The following is a 24,443-nucleotide window of genomic DNA, read 5'->3' on the forward strand; positions in this document are numbered from 1 at the left end:
CATTCGCCACATGTCTCCCCAGTGGGAGCTCAGGATTCGCTTTCCTCATGGCAGTGATGTGCCGTTAGGCTCGCAAGGAGAATTTTTGTTTGGTCTTGCCTACATAAAATTGAAGACATTGGCAAACTAAAAGGTATATCACACCTTCTGTCTTGCAATTTGCGAAGTGACGTGGTCTATAAGGATGCCCATTTGGGAGGGTCACATTCTGTTGTGTATTCATGAATCTGCATATGGAACATCCTCCACATGTGAATGTTTCAAACCTCCTACATGGGTCCCCACGTGATTCACTAACAAATTCACTGCGGACCAGGTGGTCACGCAGGGAACTAGTACGCCGATAGGTAATCGCTGGTCGTGCGGGTAAGTGTGGGCGTAGGGTGGAGTCAGAGTGTAAGAGGTGCCAATGTTTGTTGAGAATAGATTTGATCGATTCGTGTTGGTTTGTAAACCTCATAATAATCCTAGTGGTGGAATCCATCACAGCCTTTTTTTGAGGACCAAAGAGGAGTTCCCGCCGGGTATGTCTGTTTGCACGTTTGAACGCTTTTTTCAAAAGCGTAGAGGAGTAGCCCCTCAGACGGAGTCTGTCTCTAAGTGCGGCAGCTTCCGTCAGATATGTCTGTTGGTCAGAGCAATTTCGTCTCAGCCTTAAATATTGGCTGTAGGGAATCGCTCGGATCAACGGTTGGGGGTGAGAACTGGAGGCATGTAAGATGGTATTGCCAGCAGTAGGTTTCCGGAAGAGGCTGCTAGAGAGAGTTCCCTCGGAATTCTTGCTGATGGTCGTATCCAAAAATGTAATGCTGTGTGGACTGTGGGTCACAGTGAACTTTAAATTAAAAATGTTATGCTGCATCATTTCGATGCATTCATTTAGTTGGCTTTCGGAACCTTCCCACAACACCAAAATGTCGTCTATATAACGATACCACGCAGCTATGTGTTGAGTGTGCGATCTGAAAGCCTCGTCAGAGAGGAAAGACTGCTCCCACTCCCCCAGGTACAGGTTGGTGTAAGACGGGGCACAGGAGGTCCCCATCGCAACGCCCTGTACCTGGAGGAAGTGGAAGCCATCAAAAGAAAAGATGTTATGATGAAGGATAAATTCCAGGGCCATAATGACAAACTCACAGAGTTTTTTATCATCTCTGTGTGTTTGGGTGATAAAGTGTCTGACCACAGTCAACCCCAAATGGTGGGGAATTGAGCTATAGAGGGCCTCGACATCGATAGCTACCAGTAGTGACTGTGCTGAGACATGTAGACCTTCCAGGGATTGTAGTAAGTGAATAGTATCACGCACATATGAAGGCAGGTTTTCGACGAATGGTTTTAGGTGGGAGTCTACAAAGAGGCTCAGGTGTTCCGTAATAGCCCCATTTCCGGAGACTATAGGCCTACCTGGTGGTGTTATACAGTTTTTATGAACTTTGGGTAGACAATAGAAGGTTGGAATTTTGGGAAACTTTATTCGTAGAAATTCCCAGATGTCCTGATTGATGATACCCTGTGAAAAGGCACCATCAACTAGGGCATAAAATTGGATCTCAAATTTGGCAACACTAGTCCTGGAAATAGGCCTGTACCAGTCCCGGTTGGACAGGACTTTATGGCACATGTTTTTATATTGCTCGTTCGACATGATCACAATGTTGCCACCCTTATCAGAAGGCTTAATGACAAGGGAGTGGCATTTTTTAAGGGTGTTTAAGGCGAGCAATTCAGAGGGAGATACATTCCCGGTCTTTTTGTGTGTTTTAAGTTTTTTGATTTCAGACGTGACCGTGGTGACGAAAGATAACAAGTTGGGGTTAGAACCAAGGGAGGGGAATTTATCCGATTTATTCTTTAGCTTCTTATTAGCATAAGATGGAGTGGTAGGTTCAGTGGGTTTATCAAGAAGGAGGGAATCTAGATCAATTGTGTCGATAAGGTCAGAAGAGTCCTCATTCTCCAGTAACGACAAAAGGACATCTAAGTCCTTGTCATGTTGTTCATCGGTGGTTACAGGTTTAGTTTTGGCCTTGGAGTACATGCTCTTCAATAGCAGCTTGCGGGCAAACAAATTTAGGTCTTTAATAGCCTCAAAGATGTCAAGATTGGAGCTGGGACAGAAGCTCAGACCCTTTGACAAGAGAGATTTCTCTTCATCTGATAAAGTGTAATTGGATAAGTTGATGATGTTTCTATCATCAACATTGATGGTATTTAGTTGTATACTTTTTAAGTTTTTGGTTTGGGAATGGTGTCCTGAGGAAAAAATCGGCTTTGGCCCACCTCCCTCTTAGATGCTGAGCTCACACTAGATTGCGAGAGCTGAACAGTCGTAAGTGAGGAGGAAGCAGTGTTACCACCCGAGATGTCTGTGGGGGGATAGGGATCCACGCCACATGCACCGTTATTGCCCGACATATGTGGGGTGGATGGGGCAATGGGAGTGGGATGTTCAGAAATGTGTTTCTTATGTGCATTTCCCTCTTCTCCGAATAGGGGACATTTGGGTTTGTTGTGCCTGTTCCTATTACGATTACGAGAGGAGGAGGAAGCAGAAACGGAGGAATTGATAGATGAGTCTGACCCTCTTTCCAAGATAGATTTAGTTAAACCTTTATTTTTGGGATTTGAGGTATGGTTATTTTGGGTCCACTTGTATGCTTTCCCTTCCTGGAAGGACAATTTGTCACGCCAGAACTTTTTGTCTTTTTTTCGGAGAGTTTCAGTAGTAATTTGATCCAAGTGAATCTTAATTCTTTCCTCATGTTCCTTTAATGAGGGAAGACTTTTAAAGGTTTGTAATTTAGAGTATAAATCGTCAATCTCTTTGTCGAGGGCCAGACTACGAATCTTATATTCCTCTATGAGCATCCTCATCATCCTGCGTGTACACGCCTGCAAGTTGTCCTCCCACTGTTTCTTAAACTCAGGGCTGATGTTATCAATCAGAGGGAAAATTTGAATACGCAATCCATAAGGATTGATGTCCTCTCTGATGTACCTTTCAAAATTATCAATATGCCAGAAAAAAGCTGCTTTTTTCTCCACATATTTGCTTAGTTGGTTGCAGAGGGAGGACAATTCTGACTGGACTGCCTCTCCTTCCTCATGGTTTTTGGAATAGTCTGCCATGAGAGCCGCCCAACTCGAACCTTGAAACATGCTGATATTGTCTCTTTAAGTTGCCAAAGGACAAAAAAGAAAAAAAAAAAAAAACAAAAAAAACAAAAAAACAAAAATACTCACACAGACAGAATTAGATTCCTAGATGCAATGAGAAAAACAGCATGTAAAACACAAAGCACATCGATTATACAAATAATAATGTGTGATTTATAAAGGGGGGATTTTGTGGCACAGGTGGATGGAAAGGAGGGGTATGGGTATTTGCTACCCTAAATCTAGAATCAAAAAAGGGGGTACCATCCAATTATGTCACAAGAGTTGCCGCCATCCCTGACGTAAGGAGAAAAGGAAATAACCCCTGAAGAAATGGTGGGACTTTGAAGGCAACGGAGTAAAAATAAAAAGCAATTTTATTGGTACAAATATACAGGAATATACATATCAAGAAAAATCTACTACAATCATATAGAAAGGTCAATTAACAATAAAATCAAGATTATACTGGTGAGCGAACCAAATGTGTATTCATGTAGTCTTCCACCTAAGCCTACGCGTTTCGGGACTGCAGGAGTCCCTTCATCAAGGGCAAATTGTAGGAGGATTTGACACTACATAATGAAACATGAAATAGCGTAATTAGAAACAAATGCATTGAACATGTTTCCTGCATCTAACATCATTCTGAAAAAAAAAAAACAACTGCACATACCCAAGTATAACCAGGAAGGGAGGCTGACTGTCGGAGTAATTCTCGGGGGCAAAAACACACACAGGACGCCAGGAATCCAAATGAGGAAACGGGTGTATATCTGGCCCCGCCTTCTCCACACTGGTCCCAATGTGCCACCCCAGGAAGGGAGTGACAACACTATCCCAAAGGGGCCCAAAAAGCGAAGAGCCAGAGGGGGGGGGGGGGAATATCTGAAAACACAAAAGAAAGGGGCCTTATAGGCTGGGGTATTGTAAAAAGGCAAAAAGCACCCATATGCTGAAAATGCATGGACACAACGCATCATGCGACCATGCTTACAGGCCGGGTGTAGAAAAACAGTCTAAGTGTTCATAACTTACCCCAATGCTGGAATATGAGGGATATGGTAATTTGGTGTGAATAAATGTCCCCAATGTGCGAGCAGGGGGAACGAATGTCCCTTGAGAGCAAGAGTTGTCAAAGATAGCAGCTTCGTACAGTGTAAAATCTGTAGGGTGATGCAAAAGAGGAAAAGGCTTACTAACCAGCAAGACAGAGGTGTTAGCTGTGTGTAGTGATACCTAATGTTATAAACGGGAAACGCCTCAGACAGGCACAATGAGAAGCATAACACAACTGGGGGTTGCCAAAAGAGAGACAGTGTTAACGGAGAGATGCGGGACAGTCTTACCTTGTCTCAAGTATTGTGTTGCAGTAAAATCAGTGGCTTTAAGCCGTCTCCAACCACCGCCGCCGAGTCGGACAATAACACCGACACGGCGTCCGGTGGTTGAATATAAAGGGGAAGAGGAAGTAAATGCGGCACTGATTGGCGTCTGAATTCCGCCAATCATACCGCCGCTCCAATCAAGGTGTAGGTGCCATGGGAACCTCACAGCGTCGATCCGCCTACGGACGCTGAGAGAGGGGATCCATGGTGACACTGAGCCGCCGCTCCGTCAAACGGGGAGGGGAAAACAGAAGCCCTGACAACAGGAAGAAAAAGAGTCCTACGCGACGGCGTTCCGCCCCGTCTATTGATATTAAGACAGGGCATGCATCAACCCAAGTACTGCAACCCAATCCACAGAGGGGGCTGCTGAGGGAACATTACTACATGAGAATTAAAGGGGAAATAGGTAAATAGGAAAACACAACTACCTAAATGAATTTGCAAAGGAGTCACCAACCTCATATATTAGTACCCTCAGGTGGTCACTGAATGGGCACCGCAGGGGCAGTGGGACCCTGGGCGAGAACTGCACGGCACCCCCCCACAGCGGACTGTGTGAGGGGTCATGCAGAGATCGCCCACCGACGCATAGAGGGGCGCCAAGATCCGCAGGCATGGAAGAAGGTGTGATATACCTTTTAGTTTGCCAATGTCTTCAATTTTATGTAGGCAAGACCAAACAAAAATTCTCCTTGCGAGCCTCACGGCACATCACTGCCATGAGGAAAGCGAATCCTGAGCTCCCACTGGGGAGACATGTGGCGAATGTGCATCATGGTACCTTTCCCAATATTTATTTTTTAATTTTTGGCAGAGTTCACCCCAGCCCGAGAGGTGGGGACTGGAACAAGGTCTTGCTACAGCGGGAAGCCGCTGGATTGCAGACCTTGCTGCCACCTCACCCCCCGGCTTGAATGATCATTTGAGCTTTAGACCCTTTTTAGAGGGTTTCTCCTCTGGGGTTTGTGAGAAAGACTTATAGGGTGCTGATTTGTAGGGTGCGGTTATGTCCCTCTTGGTTGCCCTCTTATATTTTTCATATGTCACATTTTAACATTTATTTATAATTTTTTGTCCCTTGGTTTTTTTTTTTTTTTTTTTCTCTCCTCATTATATACAGGCATATCATCACTAGAGGCACACTGTCGGCGTTGCTCGGGGAACACCTCTTTTCACCGCAGCTCTGGCCCCTCTTTGTCCCGCCCGGCGCACGTGGGCCTCCCGGGATTTTTTGTCCCTCGGGGGGCCTCCCTATGGGTGCCCGGAACATACTCCCGGGGTGATGGGCGGCCGAGGGCTGCCCTTCCATGCCTGCGGATCTTGGCGCCCCTCTATGCGTCGGTGGGCGATCTCTGCATGACCCCTCCCACAGTCCGCTGTGGGGGGGGTGCCGTGCAGTTCTCGCCCAGGGTCCCACTGCCCCTGCGGTGCCCATTCAGTGACCACCTGAGGGTACTAATATATGAGGTTGGTGACTCCTTTGCAAATTCATTTAGGTAGTTGTGTTTTCCTATTTACCTATTTCCCCTTTAATTCTCATGTAGTAATGTTCCCTCAGCAGCCCCCTCTGTGGATTGGGTTGCAGTACTTGGGTTGATGCATGCCCTGTCTTAATATCAATAGACGGGGCGGAACGCCGTCGCGTAGGACTCTTTTTCTTCCTGTTGTCAGGGCTTCTGTTTTCCCCTCCCCGTTTGACGGAGCGGCGTCTCAGTGTCACCATGGATCCCCTCTCTCAGCGTCCGTAGGCGGATCGACGCTGTGAGGTTCCCATGGCACCTACACCTTGATTGGAGCGGCGGTATGATTGGCGTAATTCAGACGCCAATCAGTGCCGCATTTACTTCCTCTTCCCCTTTATATTCAACCACCGGACGCCGTGTCGGTGTTATTGTCCGACTCGGCAGCGGTGGTTGGAGACGGCTTAAAGCCACTGATTTTACTGCAACACAATACTTGAGACAAGGTAAGACTGTCCCGCATCTCTCCGTTAACACTGTCTCTCTTTTGGCAACCCCCAGTTGTGTTATGCTTCTCATTGTGCCTGTCTGAGGCGTTTCCCGTTTATAACATTAGGTATCACTACACACAGCTAACACCTCTGTCTTGCTGGTTAGTAAGCCTTTTCCTCTTTTGCATCACCCTACAGATTTTACACTGTACGAAGCTGCTATCTTTGACAACTCTTGCTCTCAAGGGACATTCGTTCCCCCTGCTCGCACATTGGGGACATTTATTCACACCAAATTACCATATCCCTCATATTCCAGCATTGGGGTAAGTTATGAACACTTAGACTGTTTTTCTACACCCGGCCTGTAAGCATGGTCGCATGATGCGTTGTGTCCATGCATTTTCAGCATATGGGTGCTTTTTGCCTTTTTACAATACCCCAGCCTATAAGGCCCCTTTCTTTTGTGTTTTCAGATATTCCCCCACCCCCCTCTGGCTCTTCGCTTTTTGGGCCCCTTTGGGATAGTGTTGTCACTCCCTTCCTGGGGTGGCACATTGGGACCAGTGTGGAGAAGGCGGGGCCAGATATACGCCCGTTTCCTCATTTGGCTTCCTGGCGTCCTGTGTGTGTTTTTGCCCCCGAGAATTACTCCGACAGTCAGCCTCCCTTCCTGGTTATACTTGGGTATGTGCAGTTGTTTTTTTTTTTTCAGAATGATGTTAGATGCAGGAAACATGTTCAATGCATTTGTTTCTAATTACGCTATTTCATGTTTCATTATGTAGTGTCAAATCCTCCTACAATTTGCCCTTGATGAAGGGACTCCTGCAGTCCCGAAACGCGTAGGCTTAGGTGGAAGACTACATGAATACACATTTGGTTCGCTCACCAGTATAATCTTGATTTTATTGTTAATTGACCTTTCTATATGATTGTAGTAGATTTTTCTTGATATGTATATTCCTGTATATTTGTACCAATAAAATTGCTTTTTATTTTTACTCCGTTGCCTTCAAAGTCCCACCATTTCTTGAGGGGTTATTTCCTTTTCTCCTTACGTCAGGGATGGCGGCAACTCTTGTGACATAATTGGATGGTACCCCCTTTTTTGATATATGGCAGCTGTGGGATTCAAGTGAAATATATGGATTCTAAATACTCATCCACCTAATTGAACCATAGTGCAGTAGTCTTTGCTTTGCAAGTCCACACTGTTGTACAATATATAGTGGCCCTTGAACTGTACATATGAGCTTTATAGAGCTGGGTGAGGATTATAAACTAACAATTACAATTATCATACACCTAAGAATACAATGTATTGTATATGGTAAGTCCTCTCTAGTCTATAGATTTTAATGTTTTTAACCCTCTGTTGGAAGTCTTTACGTAAATGTGATGGTGGTATAAATAAGAGCCTTTTCACACTGGTTCACTTCAAAACTGCCAGTAAAACGCTGAGAGCTCTTGAGGTGTTTGCAGTATGGTTTTTTTTAAAGGACATGTGACTAAAAAACTGCACCGTGGGGTGTTTTTGAGGTTCTTTTGCGGCGCATTCCATTCATTTCAATGGGGAGGAGCCCTTTTGGCGCACTTTTTTTTTAGCTCCCCAAACATGCTCCAAAGATGCTGCATGAAGGATTTTTTCATTGTCCCGTCAGTGGCATGTGAAAGCATTTATTGATTTTATTGGGAAGCATTTTTCTTGAGCTTTTCAGGCGCTTTTTTTTTAATAAAAGCGCTTGAAAAACTTCTCAGTGTGAAAGGGCTCTAATGCCCTGTACACACGACCGGTTTTGGCTTCGGAATAAACTCCGGTTTCTCAGACGGAACTCCGACGGAATTTCATTCAAGCGGTCTTGCCTACACACCAAACCAAAGTCCGACCAAAGTCCGACCGTCAAGAACGCGGTGACGTACAGCACGTAGAAAAAAAAAGGAAGTTCAATAGCCAGTAGCCAATAGCTTCCGTCTCGTAATTGCCTCAGTCAAATATTTAGAACATGTTCAATTTCTAAGTCCGTCAGAATAAAAAAAAAAAAAAGTCCAATGAGGCATAAACACGATCGGAATAGACGATGAAAAGCTTCCGTCGGACTTTTTCTGTCGGACATTCCGCTCGTGTGTACGCGGCATAAGATTCAATAGTATGTATTTGTCATTGGGAGAATATTCTCCTTTTTTAGAGTATATATAAAAAAGGTGTAATTTGTAATGGAGTAAATAACCTGCCATGGGAGTAATCTATATGTAATTGAGAGCTATACATATCTTCCCCTCTTTATTAGCAGTAGTAGAAATGTAAAAGTTTTAAAATTCTTGAAATATCCAACCCTCTTTTCAATCATTGATGTGTATTATCTTGTCTTGCAGAACAGAAGCAATGAAATTTGTGTGGTTTCTCTGGTGGAGTTGTCTATCTTTGCCTGCACACAGCAGTCCTGGTGTAGTAATGAGAGTCACTCAGAAATGGCTGGATTACAGTAAGTCAATTTCCAAGTTTGGTAGGTATTTTAGTATCTGCAAGATCTTTTCTCCAATATTAATACAATCTTGCTTCCCCAGTACTCTCTGAAGGAAAAGACGTGTTTCGTCACATTCTCCTCTATGATCATCTTCCAGATATAAATGGTTCTACACGTGCGTTTGGTCAAGTTGATTATGCAATTTCCAAGTAAGCAGTGCTTGAAAATTAAAATGTATGTAAATCCTAACCCTCTTATGCCCCGTAAACACGGTCGGACTTTGTTCGGACATTCCGACAACAAAATCCTAGGATTTTTTCCGACGGATGTTGGCTCAAACTTGTCTTGCATACACACGGTCACACAAAGTTGTCGGAAAATCCGATTGTTCTAAACGCGGTGACGTAAAACACGTACGTTGGGACTATAAACGGGGCAGTGGCCAATAGCTTTCATCTCTTTATTTATTCTGAGCATGCGTGGCACTTTGTCCGTCGGATTTGTGTACACACGATCGGAATTTCCGACAACGGATTTTGTTGTCGGAAAATTTTATAGCCAGTTCTCTAACTTTGTGTGTTGGAAAATCCGATGGAAAATGTGTGATGGAGCCTACACACGGTCGGAATTTCCGACAACAAGGTCCTATCACACATTTTCCATCGGACAATCCGTCCGTGTGTACGGGGCATTACTTGTTTCTTTCTGTTAAATATACAATTGAAAATGTAGCACCGTCCATGACCCCTAGAGGTGTGCAAGGGGATGCCAGTGGCAGCATGAGCTAGCATTTCAACTCAAGACCTAAAAATGGGGTATGGAGAAACCTTTGGTGCCAATCACTTTAAATGTCTTTAAACCACTTCAGCCCCAGAAGGATTTACCCCCTTCCTGACCAGCGCACTTTTTGCATTATGGCACTGCGTCGCTTTAACTGACAATTGCGCGGTCGTGCACATTAAACCAAAACAAAATTTCTTTTGGTGGTATTTGATCACCTCTGCATTTTTTTTTTTTTTGCACTATAAGCAAGAAAAGAGTGTCAATTTTGAAAAAAAAACAATATTTTGTACTTTTTGCAATAATAAATATACCCCCCCCAAAAAAAAAAATTTCCTCAGTTTATGCCGATATGTTTTCTTCTACATATTTTTGGTAAAAAAAACGCAATAAGCGTATATTGATCAAAAGTTATATTGCACAAAAGTTATAGCATCTATAAAATAGGGGATAGATTTATGAAATTTTTATTATTATTATTTTTTTTTGTAATGGCGGTGATCTGCAATTTTTATCGTGACTGTGACATTGTGGCGGACACATTGGACACTTTTGACACTATTTTGGGACTATTGTCATTTATACAGCGATCAGTGCTATAAAAAAGAAATGATTACTGTGTAAATGACACTGGCAGGGAAGGGGTTAAACACTAGGGGGCGATCAAGGGGTTAAGTGTGTCCTAGGGAGTGATTCTAACTGTAGGGGGGATGGGCTCACTACAACATGACAGAGATCACTGCTCCCGATGACAGGGAGCAGTAGATCTCTGTTATGTTGCTAGGCAGAACAGGGAAATGTCTTGTTTACATAGGCATCTCCCCGTTCTGCCGCTCCGTTACACAATTGTGGGACACCGGTGGACATCGAGTCTGTGGGACCCGCGGACACGGTCACAAATTAAAGGGGATATACCTGTACGCTCATTTGCCCATCGCTGCCATTGTGCCGATGTATATCGGCATGCAGCAGTCGGCAAGTGGTTAGGAGATTGCATTTACTCAACACACAAGGAAAGAGGGATAAAGATACCCTGAGCAACACTTACCGACTCCAGATTATTGTAAAGTGTAATGGAACAGTAAGCCAATACCAGCAACACTGCAGACAGCACCTCCAGCTGATTAGTAGATTTTTAAGTTTTTGTTCCTATGCCTCTGTGCATCCTCTTAGGCTTCCATGCATCCTCTAAAAACAGTCACCAGGTGCCTGCAAGAAAACCAGCCTCTTCCAGGCTCCATCCCCCAGCAGAATTTTGTTTCTTAATCCTGGTTCAACTTCCAATTGCCTAACTCCAGCTCCCAGCACAGAGAGCATGCTATTCCCCACAAGTGTTATGGGCCTAACAGAACAAACAATTCAACAGCACCTCCCCAGACCACAGCTTGGGGAAAGAGAGAGCTCCCAAGGACCATCTTAAATATGTATGCTCTCCCCAGCATCCACCAGTGGCAATAAACCTTCTGCTGATTGGTCAGGGGAAACATAAATATTAAAGAGAAACTGCAGTCTGCTCACATAATTTGTAATAAAAACATATTCGCCATTCTGAAGCTTCCCTCCAACCACTTTGCATATTATTTTATATATACTGCGATTCTGTACTTGCCAAATATGCTGCAGAAATCTCGATCCACTGATTCTGGCTGCAATCATTTTAAGCTGAAGCTGCTGCCTGTTCACTTCCTGGATTTACACAGACAAACAGAGGCACACCTCCAGCTCTGCAGCTCTCATTGGCCCTCTTATGACTCACCCCCCTCCCTTCCTGACAAACTTTCATGGGAGTGAGAGAGAGAGATGTGCATGTTGTCATAAGCCTAGGCTTTTTACCAGACAAGAAACAGGAAGTGGACTGTATAGGGTATTTACTGGCAAAAAAAAAAAAAATGTTCTACTATCCAAAGTTAAAACAAGAGCAGAGGATTTAATAGATGTGTAGCGCTGGTAGATTTGCGATCTACCATATGTTAGGTAAATTTAGTAACTTGTTTGTTAAATAGGTTAAGTTTGCCTCTGTTCCAGCTTGGCTGACGTTGTGTGTGTTTCCAGACTGGCCGGTGGGTGTCGCTGTTATTACTGACCAGTGTTGGAAAGGCAACGTGTCTAAGTGTATGGATGCTCTTCTGTCCCGGAGACAATTCGGTGGGGGTGGTCCTCCGAGTTGCATTCTGGGTGAGGGTATTTATGGGACAGACGCCAGATTAGGGGGTTTGTTTTACAGCCACCTGCTTGCCCTCCTGGCCGACAGGTATGCGTTAGAGAGCAATCTCGTAGTCCTCCGTTCTGGAGGCCCAAGCCGCTGCGGCGCAGGGGTGGGCCCAGAAGCTTGTCTGGGGCCTACCACAGCAGTAGGGATGAGCCGAACACCCCCCGGTTCGGTTCGCACCAGAACCTGCGAACGGACCGAAAGTTTGCACGAACGTTAGAACCCCATTGACGTCTATGGGACTCGAACGTTCGAAATCAAAAGTGCTCATTTTAAAAACTAATTTGCATGGTATTGTCCTAAAAAGGGTTTGGGGACCCGGGTCCTACCCCAGGGGACATGTATCAATGCAAAAAAAACTTTTAAAAACGGCCGTTTTTTCGGGAGCAGTGATTTTAATGATGCTTAAAGTAAAAAAAAAAAAAGTGAAATATTCCTTTAAATATCGTACCTGAGGGGTATCTATAGTATGCCTGTAAAGTGACGCGTGTTTCCCGTGTTTAGAACAGTCCCTGCACCAAATGTCATTTTTAAAGGAAAAAATCTCATTTAAAACTGCTTGCGGGTTTAATATAATGTCGGGTCCTGGCAATATGGATGAAAATCAGTGAGACAAACGGCATGGGTACCCCCCAGTCCATTACCAGGCCCTTTGGGTCTTGTATGGATATTAAGGGGAACCCCACACCCAAATTAAAATAAGGAAAGGTGTGGGGCCACCAGGCCCTATATACTCTGAACAGCAGTATACAGGCGATGCAAACAAGACAGGGACTGTAGGTTTGTTGTTAAGTAGAATCTCTTTGTAATTTTGAAAGGGTACATTTTTAACGTGTTTAGCTCCAGCCAAAAAATCTTTTTTAAGCTTTTTGGAAAACATAGGGAAGGGTTATCACCCCTGTGACATTTGTTTTGCTGTCTTTCCTCCTCTTCAGAAGATTTCACCTCACTTTTTGTCCCAATGGATTGGAAAGCATCAGTGGAAAGGAGAAATGTTTTTCCCATATTAACTCTTACAGGAAAGAATTTCCCTTCCTAGGGGTAGATTTCATCTCACTTCCTGTTGTCTCCTTCCGTTTGCAAGTAGGAGTCGTTTGTAAGTTAGTTGTTTGAAATTAGGGTCCTGCCCTATATACTCAGCAGAAATTTGGGCCTTAGGTGTTGCTGTGGCCACAACACTGTAAGCCCTCACAGGGCCCTGCTGTGAAATATTAGATCAAGAATTGTAATTACATGCCCCTGTTGAACAGGAGCTGAAAAATTAGGCCTTAGGCACTGGTGCTGGTGCCACAACACTGCAACCCCTCACAGACACTCTAGTTGGAACGCAGGAACGAGCCCTGCTGCAAAGTATTGCATCAAAAATTGTAATTACATGCCCCTGTTAAACAAGGGCTGAAAAATTGGGCCTTAGGCACTGGTGCTGGTGCCACAACACTGCAACCCCTCACAGACACTCTAGTTGGAACGCAGGAACGAGCCCTGCTGCAAAGTATTGCATCAAAAATTGTAATTACACGCCCCTGTTAAACAGGGGCAGAAAAAATGGGCCTTAGGCACTGGTGCTGGTGCCACAACACTTAACTCCTCACAGACACTCTAGTTGGAACGCAGGAACGAGCCCTGCTGCAAAGTATTGCATCAAAAATTGTAATTACACGCCCCTGTTAAACAGGGGCAGAAAAAATGGGCCTTAGGCACTGGTGCTGGTGCCACAACACTGCAACCCCTCACAGACACTCTAGTTGGAATGCAGGAATGAGCCCTGCTGCAAAGTATTACATCAAAAATTGTAATTACACGCCCCTGTTAAACAGGGGCTGAAAAATTGTGCCTTAGGCACTGGTGGTGGCGCCCAGAACCAAAAATGTTCTTACAAGCTATCAGCGTGATGATTGAGGAGGAAGAGGATAATTACTCAGGGATAGTCACTCAGCATCAGCATAGGCAGTCTTTGAAGGGATCTGAGATTTCAAAAAAAATTATTCGGTTACATCAGCATCAGGTGCTTGGTAGCTGGTGGTGATCCAAGACCGATTCATTTTTATGAAGGTCAGTCGATCGACCGAGTCAGTGGACAGACGCACCCTGTGATTGGTTACCACGCCTCCAGCAGCACTGAATGTGCGTTCCGAAAGAACGCTGGATGCAGGACAGGCCAGTAGCTCAATTGCATACTGTGCAAGCTCTGGCCAGTGATCCATCCTCAAGACCCAGTAACCCAGAGGATTTTCGGTGGGAAAGGTGTCCAAGTCTGATCTTGCCCCTAGGTATTCCTGCACCATGTAAAACAGATGCTGGCGATGGTTGCTGGAACCGATCATACCTTGGGGCTGCGGACCAAAAAATTGTCTGAACGCATCGGTCAGACGGCCACCTTCTCCACCGCTCCTTCTTTGACTGACCGAAGCCTCAGCAACACGTTGTCCAGAAACAGGAGTTTGTAACCTCCCAGTCTCTGGGAACGCGTTGCACAGACCTTTCTGCAAGGCCTCCCGAAGATGTTTCATCCTCTGCTCCCTCTGCGATGGCAAGATAAGGTCCGCAACCTTACCCTTGTAAAGTGGATCAAGGAGGGTTGCCAGCCAGTATTGGTCCTTCTCCTTGATACCACGAATACGTGGATCCTTACGCAGGCTTTGCAGGATCAGGGAGGCCATGCAGCGTAGGTTTGCTGAGGCATTCGGTCCGGAGTCCTCTGGGTCACTAAGGACGACATGGTCCGCAGCCACCTCCTCCCAGCCACGTACAAGTCCATGTGTTTCTTGGGACTGATCCCTTAAAGACTGCTGCTGATGCTGAGTGCCAGGCTCCACCTCCATACTGACACAATCTTCCTCCTCCTCCTCCTCCTCCTCCTCCTCGTCCTCTTCCTGTGTGATCGGCGGGCACGCAGGAACACTGTCTGGATAAAGGGGGCCTTGAGAGCTAAGGAAGTCCTCCTCTTCCTGCCTCTGTTCTGCCTCAAGTGCCCTGTCCATTATTCCATGCAGCGTGTGCTCCAACAGGTGGACAAGGGGGACAGTGTCACTGATGCATGCACTGTCACTGCTCACAATCCTCGTGGCCTCCTCAAATGGTGACAGGACAGTGCATGCATCCCTGATCATGGCCCACTGGCATGGGGAAAAAAAACAAGCTCCCATGACCCTGTCCTGGTGCCATAGTCGCACAGGTACTCATTGATGGCCCTCTGCTGCGTGTGCAGCCGCTGCAGCATGGCCAACGTTGAGTTCCACCTGGTGGGCATGTCACAGATTAGGCAGTTCTTGGGCAGGTTAAACTCCTTTTGGAGGTCTGTCAGCCGAGCACTGGCATTATATGACCGGCGGAAATGCACACAGACTTTCCTGGCCTGCCTCAGGACATCCTGTAAGCCCGGGTACCTGCCCAAGAACCGCTGCACCACCAAGTTAAGGACGTGAGCCAAACAGGGCACATGGGTCATTTGTCCCTGTCGGAGGGCAGAGAGGAGGTTGGTGCCATTGTCGCAAACCACCATTCCTGCCTTAAGTTGGCGTGGCGTCAACCACCTCTGAACCTGCCCCTGCAGAGCTGACAGAACCTCTGCCCCAGTGTGGCTCCTGTCCCCCAAGCACACCAGCTCAAGCACCGCATGGCATCTTTTGGACTGCGTGCTTGCGTAGCCCCTTGAACGACTACGGAGCACCGCTGGTTCCGAGGAAGAGGCCATGGAGGAAGAAGAAGAGGAGGGGGTGGAGGAGAGAGGTGTGTCACAATCATTAGCATTTTGGAGGCGTGGTGGCGGAACAACCTCCAACACTACTGCACCTTGTCCTGCATCCTTCCCAGCTGCCAGCAGAGTCACCCAATGCGCCGTGAAACTTAGGTAACGTCCCTGTTCATGCCTGCTGGACCATGAGTCAGCGGTAATATGCACCTTACCGCTGACCGCCCTGTCCAGCGAGGCATGGACATTGCCTTCCACATGCTGGTAGAGAGCCGGAATCGCCTTCCGTGAGAAAAAGTGGCGTTTGGGTACCTGCCACTGAGGAACCGCACATTCCACAAACTCACGGAAGGGGGCAGAGTCTACCAACTGAAAAGGCAGCAGTTGAAGTGCTAGCAATTTTGCCAAGCTAGCATTCAACCGCTGGGCATGTGGATGGCTGGGAGAAAACTTCTTTCGGCGGTGCAGCAGCTGGGGCAGGGAAATTTGCCTGGTACAATCTGATGTCGGTGTACCAAAATCAGATTGCCCACAAGTACTTGGCTGTGACACACCTAATTCTACACCTTCATTCCTCTCAGTGCAGGTCTCAGAGAGGACTGAAGGTCTAGTGGGGTTGGAAATCTCAGCTGATGAGGAGCAAGGAGAGGTCCTCTTTGTTCTTTGGTGTGGGTCTTTTAGATACGCTTGCCAACGAACTGCATGGCAGGTCAACATATGTCTGGTCAAGCATGTGGTACCCAAGCGGGAGATGTTTTGGCCACGCGAGATACGCTTGAGACATATGTTGCAAATAGCAGCGGTGCGATCTGATGCACTCGTCTCAAAAAAGGCCCACACCAAAGAACTTTTTGAATAACGCACAGAGACTGCAGCGCCCTGCACATGTGGAGCTTTGGGGTGTGATGCAGTCAATGTGCTGCCCTTAGGCTGGCCCCTGGAGGGCATCCTGCCTCGTTGGTGATGTGCCGCCTCCTCCTCCTCCTCCTCTCTCCTATCAGGCACCCACGTTGAGTCAGTGACCTCATCATCCCCTCCCTCCTCATCACTGGAGCAAACCTGGCAGTATGCTGCAGCAGGGCGAGCATGACTGCCAGATTGCTGTCCTTCTTGGACACCCCCTCTGTCCGTGCTCATGTTACTGCCTTCATCGAGCTCAGTATCATCATCAGAGCCTTCCAAACGCTGGGCATCCTCCTGGAGCATGTACCCAACACTGTGGTCAAACAGTTCGAGGGACTCCTCAGGAGGACATGGTGGGGCTAGGGAAGGAGTCACTGATGACATTGAGCCGAGGGAAGAGGCCGCTGCTTTGCCAGACAAAGTACCCTGGGCATGGGTGAGAGAGGATGAGGAGGATGAGGACGGCTTGGTCATCCACTCGACCAAGTCTTCCGCATGTTGCGGCTCAACATGGCCAGCTGCCGAAAAAAAGGCCAAGCGTGTCCCATGGCCACGTGCTGATGAGGATGCACCGTCTCCACGACCAGCACTAGACACAGAGCCTGCTTGCCCTCTCTTATTGGCTTGTGACTGTCTGCCTCTCCTTCTTGGCCTTCCAGACATACTAATGGCCTGTAGCTGCACTAAGCTGGGATATATATATATATATATATATATATGTACTGATACTGCAGCTAGCAAAATCAACTGCCTGCCTGTAGTATGAGAACACCACCAACCTTCTACAGGTAGCTTTAGCTGAACACTGTGAGGTGGACGCACCCCACTAACTTGTAGGTTTAGCTGAACACTGTGAGCAGGACGCACTGCACTAACTGTAAATAGTCTAGCTGCCTGACTGTGGTACTAATAGGATCAAAAGAACACCAGCAATTTTCTTCAGGTAGCTGTATTTACTGTAACAAGACAAGCCTTCCTGTCAGTAAGAAGATAACAGAAACGGATCTAGCTGAACACTGTGAGCAGGACGCACCCCACTAGCTTGTAGGTTTAGCTGAACACTGTGAGGTGGACGCACCCCACTAACTTGTAGGTTTAGCTGAACACTGTGAGCAGGACGCACCCCACTAACTTGTAGGTTTAGCAGAACACTGTGAGCAGGACACACTGCACTAACTGTAAATAGTCTAGCTGCCTGACTGTGGTACTAATAGGATCAAAAGAACACCAGCAATTTTCTTCAGGTAGCTGTATTTACTGTAACAAGACAAGCCTGCCTGTCAGTAAGAAGATAACAGAAACGGATCTAGCTGAACACTGTGAGCAGGACGCACCCCACTAGCTTGTAGGTTTAGCTGAACACTGTGAGGTGGACGCACCCCACTAACTTGTAGGTTTAGCTGAACACTGTGAGCAGGACGCACCCCACTAACTTGTAGGTTTAGCAGAACACTGTGAGCAGGACGCACTGCACTAACTGTAAATAGTCTAGCTGCCTGACTGTGGTACTAATAGGATCAAAAGAACACAAGCAATTTTCTTCAGGTAGCTGTATTTACTGTAACAAGACAAGCCTGCCTGTCAGTAAGAAGATAACAGAAACGGATCTAGCTGAACACTGTGAGCAGGACGCACCCCACTAACTTGTAGGTTTAGCAGAACACTGTGAGCAGAACGCACTGCACTAAATGTAAATAGTCTAGCTGCCTGACTGTGGTACTAATAGGATCAAAAGAACACCAGTAATTTTCTTCAGGTAGCTTTATATACTGTAACAAGACAAGCCTGCCTGTCAGTAAGAAGAGAACAGGAACGGATCTAGCTGAACACTGTGAGCAGGACGCACTGCACTAAATGTAAATAGTCTAGCTGCCTGACTGTGGTACTAATAGGATCAAAAGTACACCAGTAATTTTCTTCAAAATACTGTAACAAGACAAGCCGGCCTGTCAGTAAGAAGATAACAGGAACGGATCTAGCTGAACACTGTGAGCAGGACGCACTGCACTAAATGTAAATAGTCTAGCTGCCTGACTGTGGTACTAATAGGATCAAAAGAACACCAGTAATTTTCTTCAAAATACTGTAACAAGACAAGCCTGCCTGTCAGTAAGAAGATAACAGGAACGGAACTAGCTGAACACTGTGAGCAGGACGCACTGCACTAAATGTAAATAGTCTAGAAGATAACAGGAACGGATCTAGCTAAACTGAATACAGTGTATATATATATATATGCAACACCTGGGATGCATATATATATAGACAATACACTTTAAGTGCAGCTAACTGACTGACTGTCCTGCCTAATCTAGCTAACTCAAATGAAATGACACAGTCTCTCTCTCTCTCTATTTCTCAGCACACCGGAACACACTGCACAGGGCCGCCGTGCAGGCGGCCTTATATAGTGTGGGGCGTGTACTAAATCCCCTGAGCCATAATTGGCCAAAGCCTCCTTGGCTTTGGCCAATTACGGCTCTCTGTTAAGGCGGCGCTGTGATTGGCCAAGCATGCGGGTCATAGTGCATGCTTGGCCAATCATCAACAAGCAATGCACTGCGATGCCGCAGTGAATTATGGTCCGTGACGCGCCACACGAATTTGGCCCGAACGGCCCATATCGTTCGCAATTCAAAAAAACGATCGAACAGCCGATGTTCGAGTCGAACATGGGTTCGACTCGAACACGAAGCTCATCCCTACACAGCAGCAGAGGAATGGTCCTGAGCTGTCTATCCAGAAGGGAAGAAGCTGAACAACTGAGAAGATCTCAGGGGAGGACCCGTCATGGAAGGATCACGCAGGGTGCTGGTCTGGAGAGGGGCCTGGTGACTCGGTTGGAGGACGTATCCTAAAAAGTAACTATACAGCATAGTGCTGCTGGGTTGGCTTAAATGTTTAAGCACTGTGACTGATGTTCATCGCATAAAACCGATACATCCTGTGGCAGAGGATCGTACAGGTTTATCCCAAATAGGTCTGTGGCAGAGACTTTTGTTCGTGCTACGTACTGGCTGCTAGGCAAGTGAGAGAGGCCTATCCAGGCGAGCAAAGAGTGTGTCCCACCAACGGAGCGCATTCTATTGTAATATCCAAATTCTACCAGGACATTTGTCAAGAACCTTATGAGAAGATATTTGAGTTTCTTCTGCAGTTTCCCTTCTGCCTCTTTCCTGCTACTTCCTTAGTAAATCGTTCAATAAAGCATTGAAAACGTATTCAAGTGTTGGTGCGTGTATCGTCCAGAAGGTAAACTCAACGGAACCCTAGACCCGGTGCCGGTAAAACAGAGGGAAGGAGAGTGAATTTAACAAGCCCGCTTAAACCAGCAGCTCCACCGAGAGTTAGTGCTACAAATGGAAAAAAAAACGAAGGTCCACTGTAGCATCTCATATTATTGCTAAAGGCACGAATGACACCTTCTGGCAGCAGAGAGAAACAGCAATAACACTGTTGAAAGCTAAATGAACAAATAAACTGTAAATTAATTTGAGCTGACTATCAACCAGCAAGACTAAATTAAAATACTTCACCCCTGCATAGGGCAGGGTGGCTAAACAAGCGTTTTGTTATAACGTTTCAGTGAGTGCAAAAAATGCTTGTTGATTCTGCAAGTGTGCTGCTAACTTTCTGTAGTTAGCTGGCAATGGTACACTGGAATCTCCAACCATGTGATCAATCCAACCCTAAATTATCTCAGAACCACAGAACACCTCCAGCTACCATCTGGAGATGGGGGGGGGGGGGGGTCTGTAGTCATAACACTTCTCTTTCTGCCCTACGGTGACAATACTGCTCCGTCATAAATACAGTACAGTGAGTAATTGCTATCCCCTTAGAACAGAAAGTGCGTTACTGGCAGAATAACCCGGTAAAAATAAAGGGAAAAGCCTGAAATAAACGATATACATGGCATACACACTTTTGATAGGAATAATCAATCCATGGTTGACAACCCATTCAATTGATGTCAACAACTTAATGCCCCACGCCCTGGAGAATATTAACATCACAAATCACATATATGCTGCCACCATAACCTTGAAACAAAACCAAAAAAAGAGTAAATATGTTTTATCCTCGGGTAGCGCAATATAAACTCAAATTTTATTGAATTCAATAAAATATGTTTTTAAATATATTAGTGTTCTTAAAGCTAAACACCCAGCGAAAAAGGTGCCCACATAAGTGATATCCTCCTAAGAGTTCATGAATAATAATCCGTGCACAGAAAAGTGTCCAACTGGAGTTTGGAATTGCAGTTGGACACTTTTTTGTGCATGGATTATTACTCATGAATAGAGTTGGGCGAACAACTCAAGCCGAGCAAAAGTTCAACCCAAACATCGCCTGTTTGTCCATTCAGCAACACCAAAATTTGTGGGGCACTCGACAGGATGTTCAGGCGTTGATGTCACAAGAGGTGCAGTGTCACCAGGTGATGTCACCAAGTGGCCCCAGCCCTTACCTATTTAAGGGCTGTCAAACAGCAGAGCAGGTATTGGTTGGTTAACCACTGTCGTGGGCGGGTCATTATTTTTTCTGGGTCCGGCGGTGTGGCGGGTGTCATGATTGATGATGAATCATCGGGGACATTGTTTTTTAATTTTTTAAAATAAAGGAATTGTCAAAAACTACCTCCTGTCTATTTATTTTTGACACTTTTTTTGGTGAATGAGTAGGGGTACAATGTATCCCATACTCATTCTCATATAGTGGGCCGCGATCTGGGGGCCTCCTTGTTTAAGGGGGCTTCCAGATTGCGATAAGCCCCCTGCCTGTAGACCCCCACAACCACCACCCAGGGTTGTCAGAAAGAGGTCCTTGTCCTCATCAACATGGGGACAAGGTGCTTTAGGGTGGGGGGGGAAAGTACCCTCCCACAGTGAGGGCATGTGATCTGCTATGGTTCAGGGAGGGGAGTGCTCGCTCGCCCCCCCCCCTTTCCTGACCTGCCAGGCTGCTCGCTCGGATAAGGATCTGGTATGGATTTTGGGGGGACCCCACACCTTTTTTTTCTTTCTTAATTTTGGCATGGGTTGGATTGGGCCTGGTATGGATTGGGAGTAACCCCCATACTGATTTTTTAGACATTTTTGAATTGTCGGCAATTTGTATTTCATTTTTTTTCTTTACAAATTTAATTTTGACTGCAGCAGGTTCTATACATGGTACAGATGCGCCACTTTACAGACAGACTAATGGGAATCCCCAGGCACTATATCTAAAGGAATTTTTTATTTTTATTGATTCAATTTAAGCATCATTAAAATCACTGCTCCTTTAAAAACTTTTTTTTTTTAAATGTTTACATTGATACATGTCCCCCCAGTGGTGTATTTAGGTTTTGTGCTGCCCTAGGCCTGACTAAACGCATGCACCCCCCTAATTTAAATACGACCCACCCCATCCTGCCGAGGCCACACCCCTTCCTGTTTAAGACCCACCCTATCATCTGTAAACAACACCCCTTCCTCTTTAGGCTCATTTGGCACCTTTCAGGGGGGAACGGGTACCTGTTTCTGACAGGTACCCTTCCCCACTTCTGGAAAACTGCGCTGTCCCCTCTGAAGTTTGCCCCCCCTCCTCCTTCCTCCACTGGGCCATTCAGAAAGTGCAACGCGCTTCGCACATGTGCAGTAGGGAACCGGTCGGTTTCCCTTACCATGAATGATAGTGGCAAAACCCGAGAGCCAATCCGAAAATCGGCTGAGGTGTCGACATCGCTGAATCCCTGGACAGGTAAGTGTCCTAATATTAAAAGTCAGCAGCTACAGTATTTTTAGCTGCTGAGTTTTAATGCTATGACGGGGGGGGGGTCTCACTGTGCCCATCAAATGCAGCCACTGTGCCCATCAAATGCAGCCACTGTGCCCTCCAAACGCTGCCACTGTGCTATCAAATGCAGCCACTGTGCCCATCAAATGCTGCCACTGTGCTATCAAATGCAGCTACTGAGCCCATCAAATGCTGCCACTGTGCTATCAAACGTAGCCACTGTGCCATCAAACGCAGCCACTGTGCCCATCAATTGCAGCCACTGTGCCCCATCAAACGCAGCCACTGTGCCCCATCAAACGCAGCCACTGTGCCATCAAACGTAGCCACTGTGCCATCAAACGTAGCCACTGTGCCATCAAACGTAGCCACTGTGCCTATCAATTGCAGCCACTGTGCCCATCAGTTGCAGCCACTGTGCCCATCAATTGCAGCCACTGTGCCCATCAAATGCAGCCACTGTGCCCCATCAAACGCAGACACTGTGCCCTCAAACGCAGCCACTGTGCCCTCAAATGCAGCCACTGTGCCCTCAAACGCAGCCACTGTGCCCCATCAAACGCAGCCACTGTGCCCTCAAACGCAGCCACTGTGCCCTCAAACGCAGCCACTGTGCCCTCAAACGCAGCCACTGTGCCCTCAAACGTAGCCACTGTGCCCTCAAACGCAGCCACTGTGCCCATCAAATGCAGCCACTGTGCCCATCAAACGCAGCCACTGTGCCCATCAAATGCAGCCACCGCGCCATCAAATGCTGCCACCGTGCTATCAAACGCAGCCACTGTGCCCATCAAATTCTGCCAGTGCCCATCAAATGCTGCCAGTGCCCATAACACTGATATACTTTATTAAATCGTTGTACCTGCTGTCCTGGGGGTTTCCCTCATGCTCCTCTCTCTCCTGACGTCACAGCCCCAGGGCCGAGGAGAAGATTCACTGCAGCAAAGCAGTGCAGGGGAGGGTAGGCGGAGCTTAAGGCTCCACCTGTCACCTGTTGGTTATGGGGGCGCGAGTGACACACGGCGCCCCCCCCGCATGAGAGAAAGCCCCCCCGCATGAGAGAAAGCCCCCCCACCCGTCTTGCTGATTCCCGACTCCCGCTGCCGCCTCCCGCACACATGCAGCGCACGGCGGCCGGCTTTCTGTAGTGGCGCCGTGGTGTATGGGCGTGCTTGTCAGAGGGTGGAGGCGTGTATCTCATGCCCCCCTACTCTGACAAGCACGCCCATACACCACGGCGCCGCTACAGAAAGCCGGCCGCCGTGCGCTGCATGTGTGCGGGAGGCGGCAGCGGGAGCCGGGAATCAGCAAGACGGGTGGGGGGGCTTTCTCTCATGCGGGGGGGCTTTCTCTCATGCGGGGGGGGCGGCCCTTTTTGCCGCCCCCCGCAAAGTGCCGCCCTAGGCCTAGTTGGCCTAGGCCAAAACACAGCCCTGGTCCCCCCAGGGCAGCACCCGGCCCCCATACCCATTTTATGGCCAATAACTTGCATATAAGCCTTCAAAATGGGCACTTTTGATTTTTTAAGTTCGGGTTCCATAGACTTCAATGGGGTTCGGAGTTCAGGTCTGAATTTTTGCGCTGTTTGAGAGTCCTGGCACGAACCAAACCGGGGGGGGGTGTTCGGACCATCTCTATTCATGAACTCTTATCATTTACTTTTCACTGGGTGAAGAACACAGATATTTTATTTTATTTTATTCAAATTTAGTTTATATTGAACTACCAGAAGATGAAATTTATTTACTTTTTTTTTTTTGGTTTCATTCATTCAATGTGCCACACACTGAAAATTGAATTTAGTTTAATAGTTAAAATAAAGTTTGTAACTTATGATCATAAGGTATAGGTTTAGGTTGCATTTCTGTTCCACCATGTAATCTCATAATCTGATTGAAATACGGCGGACAAAGTATCTCACTGCTGGTCTTTGATGCAAAATGATTGTACATTTTACACTCTAGACAATCAACTCAGTTTGATCAAAACTGATCGAAATGTATAAGTGCAAATTGATTGGAAGGTAAATTGTGCCTATTTGATTGGTTGTGGATTTGATAATTTTGATCAAATTGGACATCGATCGGGTATAAAAAAACTGAAGTGTATG

At 46.6% G+C, this 24,443-nt stretch overlaps 1 protein-coding gene across 1 annotated transcript in view; it reads left to right on the plus strand.

Moving 5' to 3' along the window:
• LOC141114272 (bactericidal permeability-increasing protein-like) overlaps positions 1 to 24,443 on the plus strand; it is a 100,721-nt gene that overhangs the window by 16,393 nt on the left and 59,885 nt on the right. Inside the window, exons 2-3 of the mRNA XM_073607860.1 lie at positions 8,878 to 8,987; positions 9,070 to 9,178. Of these exons, the coding sequence (XP_073463961.1) occupies positions 8,888 to 8,987; positions 9,070 to 9,178 (209 nt within the window). The 5' untranslated portion in view covers positions 8,878 to 8,887. The remainder of the gene's footprint in view (positions 1 to 8,877; positions 8,988 to 9,069; positions 9,179 to 24,443) is intronic.

The sequence above is a fragment of the Aquarana catesbeiana genome, linkage group LG12 (genome assembly GCF_042186555.1).
Source record: "Aquarana catesbeiana isolate 2022-GZ linkage group LG12, ASM4218655v1, whole genome shotgun sequence".
Classification (NCBI taxonomy): domain Eukaryota; kingdom Metazoa; phylum Chordata; class Amphibia; order Anura; family Ranidae; genus Aquarana; species Aquarana catesbeiana.